General features: G+C 41.0%; 1 protein-coding gene across 2 annotated transcripts; it reads left to right on the top strand.

Moving 5' to 3' along the window:
* Positions 1-11,528: 11,528 nt before the first annotated feature.
* crispld1b (cysteine-rich secretory protein LCCL domain containing 1b) lies at positions 11,529-22,168 on the top strand. 2 transcript variants are annotated; one of them, XM_021589405.2, is made up of 15 exons: positions 11,529-11,630; positions 12,294-12,603; positions 14,141-14,259; positions 14,665-14,797; positions 14,896-15,011; positions 15,155-15,255; positions 15,361-15,519; positions 15,645-15,705; positions 19,554-19,620; positions 20,321-20,451; positions 20,628-20,671; positions 20,751-20,823; positions 21,042-21,111; positions 21,205-21,338; positions 21,587-22,168. In XM_021589405.2, the coding sequence occupies exons 2-15, from the start codon at positions 12,346-12,348 to the stop codon at positions 21,636-21,638; spliced, it is 1,518 nt and encodes a 505-aa protein (XP_021445080.2). In that variant the 5' UTR covers positions 11,529-11,630; positions 12,294-12,345; the 3' UTR covers positions 21,639-22,168. The 2 variants fall into 2 exon arrangements, with proteins under 2 accessions (XP_021445080.2, XP_021445079.2); XM_021589404.2 differs by having other exon boundaries at positions 11,574-11,820.
* Positions 22,169-22,731: the final 563 nt, after the last annotated feature.

The following is a 22,731-nucleotide window of genomic DNA, read 5'->3' as shown; positions in this document are numbered from 1 at the left end:
TGGAGAAATGTCCTCTGGTCTGATGAAACAAAACTAGAACTGTTTGGCCATAATGACCATCATTGTGTTTGGAGGAAAAGGGGGAGGCTTGCAAGCCATAGAACACCTTCTCAACGGTGAAGCAAGGGGGTTGTAAGCTCATGTTGTGGGGGTGATTTGCTGCAAGAGGGACTGGAGCACTTCACAGAATAGATGGCATCATGAGGATAGAAAATTCTGAGGCTATATTGAAGCAACATCTCAAGACATCAGTCAGGAAGTTATCGCAAATTGGTCTTCCAAATAAACAATGACCCCAAGCATACTTCCAAAGTTGCAGCAAAATGGCTAGAGGACAACAAAGTCAAGGTATTGGAGTGGCCATCACAAAGCCCTGCCCTCAATCCTATAGAAAATGTGTGGGCAGAACTGAAAAGGTGTGTGCGAGCAAGGAGGTGTCACGTTCTGACCTTAGTTCTTTTGTTATGTCTTTGTTTTAGTATGGTAAGGGCGTGAGTTGGGTGGGTTGTCTATGTTCCTTTTTCTATGTGGTGTTTTTGTGTTTGGCCTGGTATGGTCCTCAATCAGAGGCAGGTGTCATTAGTTGTCTCTGATTGAGAATCATACTTAGGTAGCCTTTTCCCATCTGTGTGGTGTGGGTGATTATTTTCTGTTTCTTATCTGTACCAGACAGAACTGTTTCGGTTTCATTTCGTTCTCTTGTTGGTTTTGTATTTTAGTGTTCTGAGTTCTAGTAAAGAATATGAACACTTACCACGCTGCGCATTGGTCCTCACATTCTTCCACCACAGACAGCCGTTACAGCAGGCCTACAAACCTGACTCAGTTACACCAGCTCTGTCAGGAGGAATGGGACAAAATTCACCCAACTTATTGTGGGAAGCTTGTGGAAGGCTACCTGAAACTAGTGACCCAAGTTAAACAATTTAAGGGCAATGGTACCAAATACTAATTGAGTGTGTGTACACTTCTGACCCACTGGGAATGTGATGAAAGAAATAAAAGCTGAAATAAATCATACTCTCTACTATTATTCTGACATTTCACATTCTTAAAATAAAGTGGTGATCCTAAGATCCTAAGACAGGGAATTTAAAAAAAACTGAGTTTAAATGTACTTTGCCAAGGTGTATGTAAACTTCTACTTCAACTGTAACCTGTGAAATGGCATTGAGACACAAGCTTTACAGATCCAATCAGTATTGTACATTACAACAATATTTTATATAATATTATTCTGTGTAAAATATCACAAAGAATACTCTAGTAATATACATACAAATTGATTGAATTATCAAAACATTTACTGTGGTGTCCATTTAGCAAAACAAACTGTTTTCACTTTCTTCCGCGGTGTTGGCTTTAGTTTCATCACTAGATTTGAATCCAGACTACTTTGTATGGTCTTCAGACCCCTACTGACCTTAGTACAGAGTGCAGGTCTCTACATCAGGAGGTAAAGACATGCTGGCCAAAAATAACACCGGCTGAGCGATTATGAGAAAGTGACTGTCACGTTCTGACCTTTATTCCTTTGTTTTGTCTTTATTTAGTATGGTCAGGGCGTGAGTTGGGGTGGGCAGTCTATGTTTGTTTTTCTATATTTTCTATTTCTGTGTTTGGCCTGATATGGTTCTCAATCAGAGGCAGCTGTCTATTGTTGTCCCTGATTGAGAACCACATTTAGGTAGCCTGTTTTCCTTTGTGTTTTGTGGGTGGTTATTTTCAGTCTTTGTGTGTCTGCACCAGACATAACTGTTTTGGTTGTGTTTTTGTTATTGATTTAAATAAGATGAACACTAACCACGCTGCGTTTTGGTCCTCTCCTTCTTCCACCCAAGACAGCCGTTACAGTGACAAACTCTGTGTAACTGATATGAGCTTGGCGGAACCATGTCATTATTATTATCTTTATGGTTGGATTAATGGTCTAAGAACGTATAGAAATGAACTCCTTATATCAGCATAAAGAGTGTCATCTGTAGTATAGACTGTTTGACAATTCAAATCGAAGTTTATTGGTCGCATACACAGTTTATATATTTAGGACTCCTGTGTGGTGCAGCAGTCTAAGGCACCGCATCTCAGCACAAGTGGTGTCACTGCAGTCCCTGGTTCAAATCCAGGCTGCATCACATCTGGATGTGATTGGGAGTCTCATAGGGTGGCTGTCACGAATCCCGCCGAAGATGGTATCTCTTCCTGTTCGGGGCGGTCGTCGTCGCCGGCCTATTAGCTGACATCGATTCCCTTTCCTTTTGTTCTCTGTTTATTGGTGTTGGTGTATCAGTGTGATCTCTATTTTTCCGGTCAGTTTTAGTCCGTGTATTTTGGACGGGTTGTTTCATGCGCCTTTGTGTTTTGCATGTCCGTGTCTCCGCTGTCTTTGGAATAAAAGATCCACGTACGGAATTACCTGCTCTCTGCGCTTGACTCCTCCACTCACCATTCATAGAAGTCATAACAGTGGCGCACAATTGGCCCAGTGTCGTCCAGGTTTGGCTGTCATTGTAAATAAGAATTTGTTCTTAACTGACTTTCCTAGTTAAATAAATATATTTAAGGTTTATTTGGATTTGTTCACATTTGCAGCTAAAAGCTTAATTGCGGTGTACATAAGCCCAACTTAAGTAAACAAAAAATATGAGATGTAGTATACAATATTACAGTTCAGCAGCATTAAGCAGTCTCACAAACTATGGCATAGGGCTGTTGTAGAACCTGTCAGTTAGAGTAGGGGGAAGGTTCAGTTTGTGACTGGATCGGGCAGATCTGCCACTGACATGGCCCCTTGTCTGAGGCAGCCATTTGTTGTCCTCCTGGAACTTGTCGTTGGATCTTCTCAAGTCGGTTGTGTTGGTGGGCTGTGGGGACCTGGGTGCCATACTGGAGCGGGGCAGGCTACTCGAGCACTGGACGGACAAAGCAGGTGTAGAGTGTCAGAATGTTTAGCAGATGTTAAACAAAAATGTCAAACAAGTACACAACGTAATCAAAAACAATCTAGTTAACAACCCAAATCACACTTTATCACTAATCCAAATGCCATCTAGGCGTATATACACCAAAAATATATTCTTAGAATGATATGTATAGCAGTAGATTTGACACTCATCATATTAGTATCAGCTGATACCAGGTCAACATTTCACACTGTTATTATTACGACATAGTTACGGGTTTTTGTGTGATTTAATGTCAAATTGGTCTGAGCAGGTACTAAGTCTCCATTCTGTAGCTCTCTAATTATTCAGATTATTATGACACATAACTTTATAATTCTATACACTGATTGTATAAAACATTAGGAACACCTTCCTAATATTCCAACGCACCCCCTTCTGCCCACAGAACAGCCTTGAATCATTAGGGCATGGACTCTACAAGGTGTCGAAAGCGTTCCATAGGGATTCTGGCCCATGTTGACTCCAACGCTTTTTCAAATTCAAATCAAACCAAATTGTGTTTGTTCAAATGCGCCGAATACAACCTTACCATGAAGTGCTTACTTACAAGCCCTTAACCAACAATGCAGTTCAATAAATAGAGTTAAGAAAAGTACAGGTTAGTCGAGATCATTTGTACATGTAGATAGGGGTAAAGTGACTACGCATAGATAATAAACAGTGAGTAGCAGCCATGTGAAAACAAAGGGGGGAGGGGGGTTCAATGTAAATAGTCCGGGTGGCAATTTGATTAATTGTTCAGCAGTCTTATGGCTTGGGGATAGAAGCTGTTAAGGAGCCTTTTGGTCCTAGACTTGGCGCTCCGGTACCGCTTGCCGTGTGGTAGTAAAGAGAACAGGCTATGATTTGGGTGACTGGAGTCTTTGACCATTTTTGGGCCTTCCTCTGACATCGCCTAGTACATAGGTCCTGGATGGCAGGAAGCTTGGCCCCCGTGATGTACTGGGCCGTACTCACTACCCTCTGTAGCGCCTTACAGTCAGATGCAGAGCAGTTGCCATACCAGGCGGTGATGCAACCATGCTCTCAATGGTGCAGCTGTAGATCTTTTTGAGGATCTGGGGACCCATGACAAATCTTTTCAGTCTCCTGACAGAGAAAAGGTGCTGTCGTGCCCTCTTCACAACTGTTTTGGTGTGTTTGATAGTTCGTTGATGATGTGGACACCAAGGAACTTGAAACTCTCGACCAGCTCCACTACAGCCCTGTTGATGTTAAATCCACTTCAGTCAGTGTAGATGAAGGTAGGACACAGGTTAAAGAAGGATTTTTAATCCTTGAGACAACTGAGACATGGAACGTGTATAAGTGCCATTCAGAGGGTGAATGGGTAAGACAACATATTTAGTCACCTTTGAACAGAGTATGGAAGGTGCCAGGCGCACCAGTTTGAGTGTCAAGAACTGCAAAACTGCTGGAAAAAGTTTTTTTGGGGTGATTAAGGACATCTTCATAACAATCACCATGCAGTTGAGACTACAAATGTGTCATTATCCTTAAATGTTTTAATTTCATGCCTATTTCATTGCCCGAGATCTTGGAAGAGCATGTGTAGTACTGTATTTAGGAGGAAATTCAACTATCGCCCCGTAGCACTCACTTCTGTAATCATTTAACACAAGATTTTTGTTTGATTTTTCAATTGTTCAGTTAAAAAAAGTATGCGGATAGCATTTCCTGGAGAATGTTACTGGATATTATTAAATCCATAATGTCATTCACAAAATGCAAAATTCACTGTATGAAGTGGATAGATACAGCTGGAATAGGTGATTTGCTCTTACTGATACATTTACACAGGTCACATGTATCCTATTCTATCAGCTAATAGAGCTAAGGCTAAGCTACTGCTGGCTCTCTTTGAGCGACATGGAGTTTTTGTACCCATAAGTGCTGGCATTCGTTTCCTGCCAACGCCAACCACAGACTGATGGATGTTTTAGGCTGATTTTGGAGAGCAAAGGGATGCCAGATTCTCATGCCTCTATTTGATAGCCCAAATGGAAAAGATAGTATTTATCCATAATTAGACCAAATCAGCCATGTTTGACAAAATATCCCAACATTCTAAGGATTCAGTAAAACTTCAGGAATGACATGCATGGAATAATGTTAGAGTGAAGTTAGCTACCTAACAAATATATTTATTTCCTCCCATATTGCAATGCAATTTATACTGTACCTGTATGGTCTTCAAACTGCCTACTTAATAGAAAGTGTATGAGTACTTCCTCTGCCAACAATCCTTACTGACAAAGCAATGCAAAGGTTGTGCTGGGACAGCACTGCATTCCAAGTCCAGCTTCAGGCCAAACCAAATTAACTACTGTGAGATAAAACAAGCAATACATCGATTCTTATGAGTGTGCAGAGGATGTAGTGCAGTTAAACTTTCATTACTTTCACTGTAATTACTGTCTCACAAAACCATGAGAACAAGAGCAAAACATTTGTCAAACTCTTCAACACTCCCAAGTTGTCAATATGGATATCTGTCTCTCCAAAATCACCTACTGTACTGTATTTAAAACTACGGTCAAGGAAATGAATAGAGATCTAAAAGAAATGCAATTCACTTTTATGGCTAATGTAAGCTCAGGCTGCGAACTCAGGAGGCTCAGAGCCAGAGCGCGCTGCTTCTCCCAATGCTCTAAGGCAGTTTCCAATATTATCACAAGCACTAAGAATACCATGAATACTGATGATACATATGCCCGTCGTTTTTAATGATTTTGTTTTAAGCTTTCCCTAAACCATAGCACTAACTGAATTAATGCCTAAAATGTTCACCTTTGAGTTGTTTCTGTTTAAATCACATGGAATTAATGCGTCAAAAATACACAGTCATCCATGGGAGTAGATGTGTTTTTTCATTAGGGAAAATCTGTTTTTGTTTTTTTAGTTGAATTGCTTTATTATGTTGAATCTTGGTGGGGCAAACTCAAAAATTGTTTTTGAGATGCATGCCAGCAAAGCCACAACACAACACTAAACAATACATGAATTGCACTATAACGGTGACAAACGGTGCCCACAAACTGTTAGGGCCTATATGAAGCTGTCCCAACAGCAGAGCATTCTTTTCAGCACCATGGAGTGAATCCTTACCACTGTTACACCTGGCTATCAGCGGAGCCTTGTCTAGCACCGAAACAGTTCATTGAGCCTCATTTACTGCTTTTTTAAAAAACATTGATCGGTGAACCCTCAACCTTCTGGGTCCTGTAGCCGTGTGTGGCATTGCCTACAAGAGTTGGGTCTGTTTATAAACACAGGCTCCCAACAGTTATTGTTATTTGTGGTTGAAAACATTATTTTGAGTTAATTCTATGAGGAGGGAGGGTGCACAATTTGCTCGACGGATTCCACATCAATAGCCAATGTCACCGACATGAAAGTTAAAACCGCAGGTGTCTTCGCTCATACCAAAGTCTAGATGGAAATGTTGTATTTCACAAAACGAAATTCTTGCCATCTTTGACTATCACAATAAAGTCAGAGCAAACGTCTTTCCACCTGCTGCAAATATGGAGTATAGATAAATTTTTATATGATAAAATCATAGGCTACTTTTAATTTTAGTTGTTGGTGTAATGTTGCCTTTGTGATTTGATCAGATAACTTACTGTATTTAAGTTTATTTTGCCAATTCAAATGTAGGTAGTTACCTCATCATAAGTCGTGTCATGTGGCTTGGTCCATGGCTCACCCTGTTGGAAGCATACGTTTACCAAATGAGATCAGTGTAAAATATATATAGAGATTTTTTGGGGGAATGTTTCATGCATCTGATAATTGCAGGAATCTTCAGGTTACTGTTTATGTTGGGTATCAAAATATAACTGGTGAGCAGTGTTGTGCGTTTTGCATTTATGCACGTTGATGGAAGTGGATATTTAGGAGAGCAGCTCACGATGCATGGCTTTTGTGCACTTTTTAGTGCAATCCCAATTAAATGCATTATTGTGTCTGCAACACATACAGGTGTTGAATGAAGGTCTTGCTAGATCTGCAGAGAATTGGGCAGCCACGTGTCTCTGGGAACATGGCGCACCATTTCTACTGAGATACCTGGGACAGATCCTGTTTGTCTGAACATGGGGTTATCATTTCTCAACTGACCACACATGGGTTGATAACATCTTGTATTTGTTTTTTGTTTTTTTATTGAGAGAGATCCGAGCAATGTCATCTTTGAGTCCAACCGCATGTAATGTTGAATATGGTGCTAATTTAATGTCTGTGTTTGTTCCAGTTACCGCTCCATTCTGCAGCTGGTCAAACCTTGGTATGACAAAGCCAATGATTAAATGTTTCCATACCCTCGGGACTGCAACCCCAGGTGTCCTATGAGTTGCGCTGCAGACATATGTACACATTACACACAGGTACAGTAGCCACCTAGGCACTTCAGATTTGGGAATCCTTGGGGTAGTCTTATCCTGACGAAGACTCTGATGAAGGTATATTGACTATAACATTGCTTCTAAGAGATGCATTCAATTGTGTGCAGTATTCAAGATAACCAGGAGTTTTTTATTTTTCAAGAAAGTATTTGTATCTTCGAATGACTTCTTTGACTGCTATTCAGATGGTGTGGGCTACAATGAACAGTGTTGCTTAAATGGTCAAATGTACTGGTCAGCAATCATGTTGTTTTTGTTGGTGACGTTTTATTGACTATTGGGTACAGAGGTCAGACCTATAAAAAATACCTCCAATAAGGCAGTGGTAAGAGTAACCTGTTAATAAACTTCCTCCTAATTATAACGACAAGAGTATCAGATCAAATGACTAGCTCACAGTAGCATATGTCAGTAGTATGTTCAACAGTGATGAATATAGTTTTATTAAAGATTGACTATATGTTTGTTTGTACCATACACTACCGTTCAAAAGTTTGGGGTCACTTAGAAATGTCCTTGTTTTTGAAAGAAAAGCCCATTTTTGTCCATTAAAATAACATCAAATTGATCAGAAATACAGTGTAGACATTGTTAATGTTGTAAATTACTATTGAAGCTGGAAACGGCTGATTTTATATGGAATATCTACATTGGTGTACAGAGGCCCATTATCAGCAACCATCACTTCTGTGTTCCAATGGCACGTTGTGTTAGCTAATCCAAGTTTATCATTTAAAAAGGTTAATTGATCATTAGAAAACCCTTTTGCAATTATGTTAGCACAGCTGAAAACTGTTGTGCTGATTTACCTCTTAAAGATCTGCCACTTGTTTTCAATTTTTGCCAAAAAGTGACATATCCAAATCTGTCCTTCTTTAGACTAGTTGGGTATCTGGAGCATCAGCATTTGTGGGTTCGATTACAAAAGATGTTGCTTCAATATATCCAGTTTCACAAAATAGATGGCATCATGAGGTGGAAAATTATGAGGATATATTGAAGCAACATCTCAAGAATTGAAGCAACAGCTCAAAATGGCCAGAAACTAACTTTTGTCTGAAACTCGTCAGTCTATTCTTGTTCTGAGAAATTAAGGCTATTCCATGCGATAAATTGCCAAGAAACTGAAGATCTCGTACAACGCTGTGTACTACTCCCTACACAGAACAGTGCAAACTGGCCCTAACCAAAATAGAAAGAGGAGTGGGAGGCCCCAGTGCACAACTGAGCAAGAGGACAAGTACATTAGAGTGTCTAGTTTGAGAAATAAGGTTAAGGGTAGATTTTCGGATTCCTTTCTCTGCATTTTGAACGAGTGGATTACTCATATCGATGGCGCCAATTAAATATACTTTTGGGGATATAAAAAAAGATTTTATCTAACAAAACATGTTATAGCTGGGACCCGTTGGATGACAAATCAGAGGAAGATTTTCAAAAAGTAAGCGAATATTTAATCGTTATCTGTGAATGTATGAAACCTGTGCCGGTGGAAAAACATTTTGAAATGGGGCGCCGTACTCAAACAATCGCATGGCATATTTTCACTGTAATAGCTACTGTAAATCGGACAATGTAGTTAGATTAACAAGAATTTAAGCTTTCAGCCGATGTAAGACACTTATATGTACCTAAATGTTTTATTTATTCGAATTGTGCGCCCTCCAGTTTCACCGGAAGTTGTCCCGCTAGCAGGACGCCTAGCCCTAAAAGGATAAAAAATAGTAACCACAAAACACCGGTCTCAACGTTAACAGTGAAGAGGTGACTCCGGGATGTTGGCCTTTATGCAGAGTTGCAAAGAAAAAGCCATATCTCAGAATGGCCAATAAAAAGAAAAGATTAAGATCGGAAAAATAATACAGACACTGGACAGAGGAACTCTGCCTAGAAGGCCAGCATCCCGGAGTCGCCTCTTCACTGTTGACGTTGAGACCGGTGTTTTGTGGGTACTATTTAATGAAGCTGCCAGTTGAAGACTTGTGAGGCGTCTGTTTCTCAGACTAGACACTCTAATGTACTTGTCCTCTTGCTCAGTTGTGCACCGGAGCCTCCCACTCCTCTTTCTATTCTGGTTGAAGCCAGTTTGCACTGTTCTGTGAAGGGAGTAGTACACAGCGTTGTACGAGATCTTCAGTTTCTTGGCAATTTCTCTCATGGAATAGCCTTCATTTCTCAGAACAAGAATAGACTGACGAGTTTCAGAACAAAGTTCGTTTCTGGCCATTTTGAGCCTGTAATCGAACCCACAAATGCTGATGCTCCAGATACACAACTAGTCTAAAGAAGGACAGATGTATTGCTTCTTTAATCAGAACAACAGCTTTCAGCTGTGCTAACATAATTGCAAAAGGATTTTCTAATGATCAATTAACCTTTTAAAATTATAAACTTGGATTAGCTAACACAACGTGCCATTGGAACACAGGAGTGATGGTTGCTGATAATGGGCCTCTGTATGCCTATGTAGATATTCAATAAAAACCCTTATGTTTCCAGCTACAATAGTCATTTACAACATTAGCAATGTCTACACTGTATTTCTGATCAATTTGATGTTATTTTAACGGAGAATTCTTCTTCTTTTTTTTTCTTCTTTCAAAATCAAGGACATTTCTAAGTGACCCCAAACTTTTAAATGGCAGTGTATGTCTGAAAGTTGTCCAGAACATTGATAACATGTACTTTAGATACAGGATGCAACATATTTTTACACCATTGAATTCCATTTAGTTTTGTGTCCATATAATTGCTATTGTCTTTTACAAAAGTTACAGAATAATGACTGGTATATACTGTAACTGAGTGTATAAGAATCGTGAACTTGATTTCTTGCTAGAGAAAGTGATTGGGATGTCCAAATGCATGAGCAGAGATGTTAGCAGCAGTTGTAGTGAGGAAAAAAAACACCAGAGGGCGAGCCTGATAAAGTAAACTCAGCCTGCAGTGGAATATTCCTTTGTGAATATTCAACTATGTCCTGATTTGAAGACTGGTTCTAATATACATTTAGTAAATAACTAAGTCCTATAAAGACAAGGAATGAAAGGAATACTAGGGGAAACTACATAGGATAAAGTTACTTTGACACAATGTCGACTACCTGCTGAAATGTTTTGTACACTGCTAAATATGATGAAAAAGTATGTCCCTGGTCAACCTCATCACAGATCATTTGTTTAGGCCCAGCCATAAGCCAATGATCTCTTGGACCTGTTCGGCTCCTCACTGACTTGGAGTCTTGCAGTGCTAGAACCTAATTGACCCCTAGCATGGGAGTGTCTGCCTTTCTACTATAAATCACTGAAGAGGACTATCAATGCGATGTCATTTCCCCTAGTAGGCAACTTTAAATTGGCAGAGGTACTCAGGCACCCAAAATGTCTTTGCTTGTACAAGTGTCCCCATCAATGCAGTCCCCTGAAAGCAACCATGGCACTGTACAGCAACTTGTTACCTCTGTTAGGTGGACACTGGCTTCATTTCTTCCAGCTGAGTTTACATTTCTCGGTGATGTGGGTTGATTCCTCTAGAAGTCTTAGTAGGAATGCAGGGTTGAAGTCAGCATGACCTAAGGTTCTGAGAATCTGATCCCCAGGAATGCACTCATAAAGCAGGGAGCAAAGCTTGTCCTCTACATAGAGGATGCCAGCTTTCTCCTGTGAAAATGCTCATTATACCCACCCGAGAAAAATAACTTGTGTCTGGAACTTGGGTTGATGCTGACTGAAGTGCAAAAAGCCTTATCAGCTTTGATGATTTTGAATGATTTGATCTGCAGAGCTCAGTGGGGTCATGCTCCATAAAATGGCAGAGAGTAGGCCTGCAGGAGGAGAACAAGGACAGTGCAAAACTTTTCTTAGTGTCATGGATGCAGGCACAAAGCTATTGAGGCTTGCAAGAACATAGCCAGTGATTTTGGGGGGGTTGGAAATCTGCTTGGAAAATACAGTAATGGATCATTCAGCGAAAAAGACTGAATTAAATGTTATAATTGAAAAAAATCACATCTTAAAAGAAAACATAAAATACATAAATACTATTCTAAAGAACTACTGAATTTACATATGAGTGGGCTGTCATTGCCCAAAGTTTACCTTGCAGTCACTTTGAGTGGGATGGCTGGAATCAGAACCAGTCTTTAAATAGTTCAACCTGCGAACGCTCTGGAGGAGGCGTGGTCTGCCGCGTAACGTATTGCTAAATCCAAATTTGGCATATAAATGCAGGGAGCGCTCGTATTTGAGATATGATACAGGTAACTCTAGACTTTTTGTTGGATGTATGATACTTTACCCGTACGAAAGTTTTGGCTCCTGTTATGAGAGATGTCATAAATCTTAGGATGTATGAAGAGTAGCTTTCATTCGGCTGCAATAAAACTTTTGGAGTTGGACATTGTTTCCTGAGGATAGTTGACCAGATTAAACAACAGTGTTCGGTAAAAGGTAAATCATTTGTAAATGTTATATTCGTCATTGGGATAACGAAAATACTGTTTTGTATTATAACAGGAATAGCCTGTCTAGGCAGACTTGTTGCCTCCAACAATGTATCAAAGCTACTACGGTGGGTCGGGTTTACTAGACTATAACAGGATCAGATGAGACTTGCCTTGTCAGCCTGTGAGAGAATTTCACATGCAATATGCATGGTCATGAAATATTGCATGTGCTTGGCAAAAACGTACATGGTTTCCTTGTGAGAAATTGTGCGAACAGTTCAATTGACCTACTATCATGCACTTAAAATACACCAAATATATATGTACAGTATCAGTTCTAGTGTATGATATCCATGTGCTAAAGATGTGATAAATCATCAGTACTCACATTCAAGTGAATGTATTAATCAATAACAAATAGTATACAATGGATTACAGATCTCTGAATGCTTGTATTTTACTTTGTCTCTTGTTTAGCCAACAGAATACAGATTTGTGTATTGGAGGCTTGAGAGGCTGATCAGTCATCATGAAGTGTGGAACTCAGGACTGGCTACGAGGGTTTGGGCTGCTATTCTTTGTGCAAACAGTACTTTCTATGGTGATCCCTAACTCTACTCACCTGGAGTTGTTACTGGAGAAGTATATGAACAAAGATGATGAGTGGTGGGTGTCCAAACAGCGAGGGAAGAGAGCCATCACTGAGGGTGATATGCACCTCATACTTGATTTGCACAACAACCTGAGAGGTCAAGTTTATCCTCAAGCTTCAAATATGGAATATATGGTAAGCTAAACCAGGACCTGCTGTGTCTGCATCACACATTTCTGTTATATTTAGGTCATCCTAAGATGAACTGAAGGCAATTGGAATATGACTTGCCCATACTGGAGAACGTAGAAGGAGATTGTACAGTACTAGAGATTGAAGCAAGTGTTAGTTAGTTATTTTGCACTGATACTTCATCTTAGCTAATGAGACTTGCTCAACGACTCAAGACATCTAGGCTTGAGAATCTGGAACATTTTCAAACCAATTCAACCATCCATGGGGTTCAGCAGAGCACATCTGCAAAGTCAGGGCCAACTCAGAGGTTTCACACCAAGTTCTGGGAGCACAGAGTGCTCAAATAGATCAAAACCTAAAAACAAGCCTGACCGACAGCCAAGCAATAAAGCCAGTGTGTTACTGGCCCTGCCAAACCTCAAGCTCTGCCCCCTGCCTTGGTAAGCGGCCAGCTCTCACCTCCGCTGTTATCGTGCACTCTGCCTCAACCATTTCAACTCACATCTTCAAATATTAGTGTCTTTCTTTGCATTTCATTTGGCAACAAAGCTGGATCTGTGTTGATTCAAACGTGTAACAGTTGAGCATCATCCTTTGAAGTATGGTGGTTAATTTGGACGATTTCCATGCATAAATGGAGATTTGTATCCTGTGTGGATACACTGTGGCTCAGTTGTTCGAGCATGGCGTTTGCGCTGCCAGGGTGGTCAGTTCGATTCCCAGGACCACCCATATGTAAAATATATGCACGCATGACTGTCAGTCGCTTTAGATAAAAATGTCTGCTAAATGGCATATATTGTATTGCAGGCCTATGGTATGTCCATTGCAGTCAAGCATGTCCATTGGCCTCAAGCCCGTTGCTTTAACCCTTAGCAGTGCAGAATGCAGATATCACTAATGTAATGTTCTACACATGGAAGACATTAGGACTGTACAGGGCAGCTGACTGGCACATTTTTCAATTAACCTTGATGGGTGTTAGTGCAGTTAAACAGCAGAACAGCAGCACACTACACCTATTCTTCTAATGGACAATTTTACTACAACTTGGCTGAAACGTTAGAATTCCTCAAGTCATATCTATGTAGTTCTTTGTAAGAAACAAGTGGTGCACAAATAGATGATCGTTTTTAACTTCACTTGACCCGTTTATAAGATCTCGATCATGTAGGTTGTTGCACTTTAGTGCAGACCCACTGGGCACACACTGATTGAATCAACGTTGTTTCCACGTCATTTCAATGAAATGATGTGGAACCAACGTAGAATAGACATTGAATTGACGTCTGTGCCCAGTGGAGAGTTGAGGCAAAGAGACCAGTAATACTAAAATTGCCATCAGGGCCCCCGAAACACTTTCTGTGAAGAATGTTAGAATTTGTATTTACAATTTTTGTTTATCAAGAGTTTTGTCTTTCAAGAGTAATACACTTAAGACAGCTTGTATTAGTATCAGTAGCACTAGCACCAATCTGATGTGCCTGCAGATATGTCTTTATCTTATTAGAATAACTCTGACTTTGGCATTTCAAAGGTTTGGGATACAGATCTGGAGAGGAGTGCCGAGCACTGGGCACACACCTGCCTGTGGGAGCATGGACCACAACACATGCTAACTCAGATTGGACAAAACCTGGGTGCACACTGGGGAAGGTCTGTATAGTATCTGGAGATGACCAGATTTATTTTATGTATATGTCATTATACAGTTATACTGTATGCCCTTTTCCTAACATGTTGCGGGGTCCTATAAATTCATGAGGCAACCAATGTGTGACTAGACTGTACAGTGAGTACTGATACTGTATAATGCTGTGGGTTGTGTCTAGTTTAGGGTTTCCCAAACTCGGTCCCAGGGCCTCCCATGAGTGCATATTTAGTTTTTTTGCCCTAGCACTACACAGCTGATTTAAAATAATCAACTCATCAAGCTTTGATTATTTGAATCCGCTGTGTAGTACAAGGGCAACAAAAACTAAACATGCAACCCTGGGAGGCCCCGGGACCGAGTTTGGGAAACCCTAGTTATTTAAATAGTTTAGTTTCTACTTTCCTCAGAGACCGACCACCAACATTTCACGTCCAGGCCTGGTATGATGAAGTGAGAGACTACAGCTATCCCTATCCACAGGAGTGTAACCCACACTGCCCCTTCAGATGCTCTGGTCCTGTCTGCACTCACTACACACAGGTAAGAGTTTCCTATAACAATATCATAAAACCTTATTTAAGGTCAGAGAAGTCTGATAGGACTACTAACTGAAGGTAGCTACTTTGTTGTCTTTGCAGATGGTTTGGGCAACAAGCAGCCATATTGGATGTGCTATTAATATATGCTACAACATGAATGTGTGGGGCATGATTTGGACTAAAGCTGTGTACTTGGTTTGCAACTACTCACCGCCGTAAGTTTGAAAGTTTTTTTAATTGTTCTTATGTCCCCCCCACAGATTCTTATTTTCAACTGCTGTATGTTATGTAGTGTATGGGAACTGGGAAGGATTGGGTCAAAAGGTTCAGTGTGTTTTATGATGTCATTTGTGTGCAGGGGAAACTGGTGGGGGCATGCCCCATACAAACATGGCAGCCCGTGCTCTGCCTGTCCGCCCAGCTACGGTGGAGGCTGTAGGGATAATCTCTGCTATACAGGTCGGCTGCTTTCAGAAAAAAGTTGTGCCATAACAAATTGGTTGGTTTTATACATTTTGTTTTGCAGACTATATTACATGTGATGTGACACTTGTTCTTTTTCAGAGAACGGATTAGATCGACGTCCTGCCCCTGAACTAGAGGAGACAAACTACATCGAGCCAGAGCCGAGGGCCCAAGAGCCAAGGTCGAGACCGCAACCCCCAATACCATCACCCAATGACAACATGGAGAGGAATGAGGTGGTCAGCACAGTGCAAATGTGTAAGAATTTATCACAAATTTGACACTGTTTCTAATACACAATGTCATTATACAGTAGGATAAAAGTCTATATTTTGTACCACTGCCAGAAGGTCTAAGTGAAATTGTTTTTCTTATTTTCAAAGGTCAACAGATGGACTGTGAGACAAAGCTGCGTGATCGTTGTAAAGAAACCACTTGTAATAGGTAGGCTTAAGTTGTTCCTAAAGTGGATGTTGTCACTTACCTAGGTTTACAAATCAAATGTTATTTGTCACATGTGCCGAATAAAACATGTGTAGACCTCACAGTGAAACGCTTACTTACAAGCCCTTAATCAACGATGCTGTTTTTTTGTACAAATTAAATGTAACCTTTTTTAAAGAAAATACCTCCCCAAAAAGTAAGAGATTAAAAGTAACAAATAATTAAAGAGCAGCAGTAAAATAACAATAGCGAGGCTATATACAGGGGATACCAGTACAGAGTCAATATGCGGGGTACCGGTATTGAGGTAATATGTACATGTAGGTAGAGTTATTAAAGTGACTATGCATAGATGATAACAGAGAGTAGCAGCAACGTAGAAATGGGGGGGACAATGCAGTTAGTCTGGGTAGCCATTTGATTAGATATTCAGGAGTCGTATGGCTTGGGGGGTAGAAGCTGTTTAGAAGCCTATTGGACCTAGACTTGGCGCTCCGGTACCGCTTTCCGTGCGGTAGCAGAGAGAACAGTATATGACTAGGGTGACTGGAGTCTTTGAGAAATTTTAGGGCCCTGCCTCTGACACCGCCTGGTATAGAGGTCCTGGAATCTTTGCCGGAATCTTTGCTCCGGTGATGTTCTGGGCCGTATGCATTACCCTCTGTAGTGCCTTGTGGTCAGAGCCCGAGCAGTTGCCATAACAGGCAGTGATGCAACCCGTCAGGATGCTCTCGATGGTGCAGCTGTAGAACCTTTTGAGGAACCATGCCAAATCTTTTCAGTCTCCTGATGGGGAATAGGTTTTGGCGTGCCCTCTTCACGACTGTCTTGGTGTGCTTGGACCATGTTTGTTCCTTGGTGATGTGGACGCCAAGGAACTTGAAGCTCTCAACATGCTCCACTACAACCCCATCGATGAGAATGGGGGTGTGCTCGGTCCTCCTTTTCCTATAGTCCACAATCAACTCCTTTGTCTTGATCACGTTGAGGGAGAGGTTGTTGTCCTTGCACCACATGGTCAGGTCTCTGACCACCTCCCTATGGGCTGTCTCATCATTGTCTGTGATCAGGCCTACCACTGTTGTCATCGGCAACTTAATGATGGTGTTTGAGTCGTGCCTGGCCGTGCAGTCATGAGTGAACAGGGAGTGCAGGAGGGGACTGAGCACGCACCCCTGAGTGGCCCTCATGTTGAGGATCAGCGTGGCGGATGTGTTGTTACCTACCCTTACCACCTGGGGGCGGACCGTCAGGAAGTCCAGGATCCAGCTGCAGAGGGAGGTGTTTAGTTCCAGGGTCCTTAGCTTAGTGATGACCTTCGAGGGCACTATGGTGTTGAACGCTGAGCTGTAGTCAATGAATAGCATTCTCACATAGGTGTTCCTTTTGTCCAGGTCTGGAGTGCAATAGAGATTGCATCATCTGTGGATCTGTTGGGGCGGTATCCAAATTGGAGTGAGTCTAGGGTTTCTGGGATAATGGTATTGATGTGAGCCATGGCCGGCCTTTCAAAGCACTTCATGGCTACAGACGTGAGTGCTATGGGCCGGTAGTCATTTAGGCAGGTTACCTTAGTGCTCCTGGGCACAGGGACTATGGTGGTCTGCTTGAAACAACATGTTGGTATTACAGACTCAGACAGGGAGAGTTTGAAAATGTCTGTGAAGACACTTGCCAGTTGGTCAGAGCATGCTCTCATGCATGTTTCACTGTTACTTGCTTCGACGCGAGCATGGTTATTTAGCTTGTCTGGTATGCTCGTGTCACTTTGCAGTTCTCGGCTGTGCTTCCCTTTGTAGTCTGTAATAGTTTGCAAGCCCTGCCACATCTGACGAGCGTCGGATGCTTGTCAAATGATGCTTTGCCTGTTTTATGGTTCATCGGAAGGCATAGCAGGATTTCTTTTAAGCTTCATGGTTATAGTCCCGCTCCTTGAAAGCAGCAGCTCTACCCTTTAACTCAGTGCGGATTTTGCCTATAATCCATGGCTTCTGGTTGGGGTATGTACGCACAGTCGCTGTGGAGACGGCGTCATTGATGCACAGTGACTCATGTGGTATACTCCTCAATTCCTTTGGAAGAATCCCGGAACATATTCCAGTCCGTGCCTTCACAAACAGTCCTGTAGTTTAGCATCTGCCTCATGGTGCTTCCTAATTTAGTTTTTGCTTGTAAGCAGGAATCAGGAGGATATAATTATGGTCAGATTTGCCAAATAGAGGGCAAGGGAGAGCTTTGTACACGTTTCTGTGTGCAAGGGAGGAGTCATCAATGTTTTGTGGCCAAACTGGTGGCAAAGTTAATAGTTGGGAGTCCTATCAGAGCCATGGATGACGCAATCTCTATTGCACTCCACACTGCCCACACCCACCTGGACAAAAGCAATACATTTGTGAGAATGCTGTTCATTGACTACTGCTCAGGATTCAACACTGTAGTCCCCTCCAAGATAATCACTGAGCAAGGGTAGGCAACAACACATCTGCTACGCTGACCATCAACATGGGGGCCCCTCAGGGGTGTGTGCTTAGTCTCCTCTTTTACTCCCTGTTCACACACAACTGCGTGGCGGTGCATGACTCCAACACCATCATTACATTTTCTGACGAAGCAACAGTGCTTGCTGTTTGGGGTTTTAGGCTGGGTTTCTGTACAGCACTTTGAGATATCAGCTGATGTACGAAGGGCTATATAAATACATTTGTTTTGATTTGATTTGGTAAGACTGTTCACCGACAACAATGAGGCAGCCTATAGGCAGGAGGTCAAAGACCTGGCAGTGTGGTGCCAGAACAACAACCAATCCCTCAACATCAGCAAGACAATGGAGCTGATCGTGGAATATAGGAAATGAAGGAGCGAGCACACCCCCGTCCACATTGATGGGGCTGTAATAGAGCAGGTCAAGAGCTTCAAGTTCCTCAGTGTCCACATCACTAAGAAATTAACATGGTCCACACCCACACAGTTGTGAAGATTGCACGCAGCACCTCATCCCCCTCAGGAGGCTGAAAAGATTTGTCATGAGCCCTCAGATCCTCAAAAAGTACCATTGAGAGCATCTTCACTGGCTGCATTACCGCTTGGTAAGGCAAGTGCAAGGTACCCGAATGCAAGGCGCTACAGAAGGTCCACACCTGGCCCAGTACATCACTGCGGCCGAGCTCACTGCCCTCCAGAACCTCTATACCAGGCGGTGTCAGAGGAAGGCCCAAAATATTGTCAAAGACTCTAGCCACCCAAACCATAGACTGTTCTCTCTGCTACTGCATGGCAAGTGGTACCAGTGAACCAAGTCTGGAAACAATAGGATCCTGAACACTTTAACCCTACCTATATGTACATAGCTACCTCTTACCTCATACCCCTGCACATCGACTCAGTACTGTTACTCCCTGTATATAGCCATGTTTTTTTTACTCATTATTCACTGTGTATTTATTCCTCGTCACTTTCTGTTTAAATCTTTTCTTTAACTGTGCATTTTTGAAAAAGGAAGTAAGCATTTCACTGTTAGTCTATACCTGTTGTTTACGAAGCATGTGGCAAATATTTGATTTGCAGAGTTAATTGAAAATAATGCCATTGTTGATTTGATTTTTGTTACGTTAATTAGGGTATTTTATCTTGAACCATATGGTCTATCAAGTAGAAACTCATGGACAATATGGATACAGATATAAAAAAAGGACATTATGGATACATTTTTTTTATTTATTCTAGTATAAATTACCAAAGTTACAATAGCTAGCCATGGAATACCTTTTTAATTACCCTACACTTAACCATTCTCACTCATTTCTGTGAATGGGTCAAAACTGAGTTTGAAATGTTATTTCTTCCTACAGGTACGAGTGTCCTCCTGGATGCTTGTCCAGCCCAGGAAAAGTCATAGGGACTGCGTATTATGATATGGTACGAACAGAAAACACTATCTATTACTTTTAAAAATGTATTCCAACTGCATGAGTTGTGGGATACTAGATATAAAATAACGGTACAACTTCAGTCATTTTATTGATGTATTTTTATTATCTAATTAAAATAATTAGGGAAAGCCAAAACCTTCCCTCTTTAGGGCTCCTAAGTGGCGCAGCGGTCTAAGGCACTGCATGTCAGTGTAAGAGGTGTCACTACAGTCCCTGGTACAAATCCAGGCTGTATCAAATCCGGCCGTGACTGGGAGTCCCATAGGGTGGGGTACAATTGGCCCAGTGTCATCCAGGTTTGGCTGGGGTAGGCCATCATTGTAAATAAGAAGTTGTTCTTAACGGACTTGCCTAGTTAAATAAAGGTTACATGAGCTATGCAATTGACTTTGTACTACGTCAAAAATCTGGGTCCTGTCTTTAGAACGGGCTCATAGATTTTGTGAAAACACAGTAATTTAAGATGTATATGAAATCATATTTGTGTTTGAGATGAATTTACTTCTGCCAGATGCCTTTTTATTCTTTTTTTTTTGTTGCGCTGAAGACCATTGGGCTGCATTTTTGCCCATTGATGACCATTCAAAAAGCCTACAAAAGTTCAAAAACTACAAGGCTTCTTCCTGGAAAATGCCATGTCCCTTTCATAGCATATAAAGAGTAGTGAAACATGTTTCATTTTTCAGCAATCAAGTGTTTGTGGAGCTGGTTTACATGCTGGAGTAATAGACAACGATGGAGGCTGGCTGGATGTTACAAGACAAGGAAGAAAACCACATTTCACAAAGTCATACAAAAATGGAATTCAGTCTCTTGGGTGAGTTAATTTTACACAGCTTTGTCTCAAATGGCACTCAATTCTGTATGCAGTGCACTACTTTTGACCAGGGCCCATAGGGAAGTTGATGCCATTTGGGATGCAACTTCACTATTATGTTTGTTTATAATAAAGCAGCAAGTCACGTTTTCACACCAAATTATTCAAATTTACAGGATGAACAGGAGTGCAAATGCTTTCAAAGTATTCTCTGTACCAGGTATGTCTGATCTCGTTTCACCTTTGTCTCAATAATGCATGTATTTTTCAAATGACATTGTGGCATCTTTGCTTCTCAGTAAAGGCAGTACCGTGTGGGACCACTGTTGCACGGTTCTGTCCCTACAAAAGACCTGTACGGCACTGTCCAAGGTAAAGAAAGAGTTCACTCTCATAAACCAAACGTGATAATCTTCTTCTGTAAAGTTGATTGGTTTGGATAGGTATAGACTACACCTGCATTGCTTGCTGTTTGGAGTTTTAGGCTGGGTTTCTTTACAGCACTTTGTGACATCAGCTGATGTAAGAAGGGCTTTATAAATACATTTGATTGATTGACTACTGTGATCGTGGCAATTTTCCTTCACCAGGTTGTATTGCCCCCGCAATTGTCTGCATGAGACCCGTGCCAGAGTCATTGGAACACAATATTATTCGGATGTAAGTCTGTCTGACAATGGCCTTCTATACAGATTATATTTCTCTCCATAGAACTGACGTTTGTGCTATGCTAATCTACCTTGTTTTTTATAGAAATCCAGTATATGTCGAGCAGCCATCCATGCTGGTGTCATTCAGAATGACTCAGGAGGCTACTTGGATGTGCAACCCGTGGACAAGAGGAGACAGTACAGCGGTAGCTATCAGAATGGAATCTCTTCAGAAAGGTAAGGGATTTGGAAGGGAAATACAGGTCAATTGTGGGGTTTTTACTTTGTTCCAAATGCTTTTGGATGTATAATGGCTAGGGACCAGGAGTTTTTCCTGGTCAGCTATTGTGATGAGAAAAAACTCCTTCCCTTTGCTGATACAGTATGTAGATGTAGACTAGTATCAGTGTCATATACCTTGGCTTGACGGTGTAAACTGTTCTTAGCTGAATCCAAACTAACACCAGTGTTCATTCTCCCCCCAGCCTACAGAATCCCTCAGGTGGCAAAGCATTCAGAGTATTTGCAGTCATTTGAATTCACATTGCAAGGACACTGGCAATGAAAAAGAGCACTTGTCATTTCACAGCCAGTAATCACATTACTTGTGGTTTCCTTCTCTTGCCAAGCTGAACAACCTATAAAAGATATACATTTAAACAGTGTATCTTTAAGCTTGTTTATTTGATGTATATAATATGTTGTAAATAAGTTTAATGTAAAAAAAATATAAATAAATTAAAAAAAATATTTGTATCAGAACAGAAAAATATATACAGTAATGAGCATGCATAGTAAATGTTTTCATTCTATGATATTTAAAATGTATTGTTTTTATTTGATTTTGTATGCATATTTTTTTTAACTATTATGTTTTGATGGCTGTTGTATTTTTCCTGATGCAAAATATATAGTATAGTCTTTATTCATAGATTTTTACAGTTCAAGCCTGGCTGGCCAGGAGTGTGTCAGAAAATGTCATAGCCTGAACCGAAAAGGGTGAGACAGCCGAAATATGCATTATTTATTTACATTTATGAATAAATCAATGGTAAATTCTGAAAAGACAGAGCATTCATTCATTCATTCATTCAAGAAGGGCTTTATAAATAAATGTGATTCATTCATGTCTTTTTGCTGAACATTCAGTATCGCCATTATCTGTTTCAAGAAAACCTTAAATATCAGTTCTCCATTGATTGCTGCTGTTCATAATACAGTAGTGTATAAAGCGCTACCTGAGGTTGTTAGAAAAGCTTTGTCCTATCACTGTCAATGTTCTGGAAAATACTGCTATTCTGTGATGGATGGCCAAGAGGGTACTTTCTTACTGTCCTGGATCAACATTTGTTTGTAAAGGCATTACTAATCTTCAGGGTATTCAGTAGTAAAGCTTTTTGTATTTCTATGCTCTAGAATGCCCTTCAAGGCAATCAGAAAGGAGTATTCAACAATACCACGGTATAATGTATATACATTATACAACTGTTACACATGTTTAAGGTTGCAAAATGTCAAATTCCCATCTTTTCCGGAAATCCAGGTTGGAGGATTCTCGGGAATAAGCAGGAAATACAGAATCCTCAAACCAGGGAATTTATTGAAAGTTCCTGGAATTTTGCAACCCTAC

This window comes from Oncorhynchus mykiss, chromosome 28 (assembly GCF_013265735.2).
Source record: "Oncorhynchus mykiss isolate Arlee chromosome 28, USDA_OmykA_1.1, whole genome shotgun sequence".
Taxonomy (NCBI): Eukaryota; Metazoa; Chordata; class Actinopteri; order Salmoniformes; family Salmonidae; genus Oncorhynchus; species Oncorhynchus mykiss.
The sequence above is the reverse complement of the archived record's forward strand: the minus strand, read 5'-3'. Positions and strand labels throughout refer to the sequence as shown.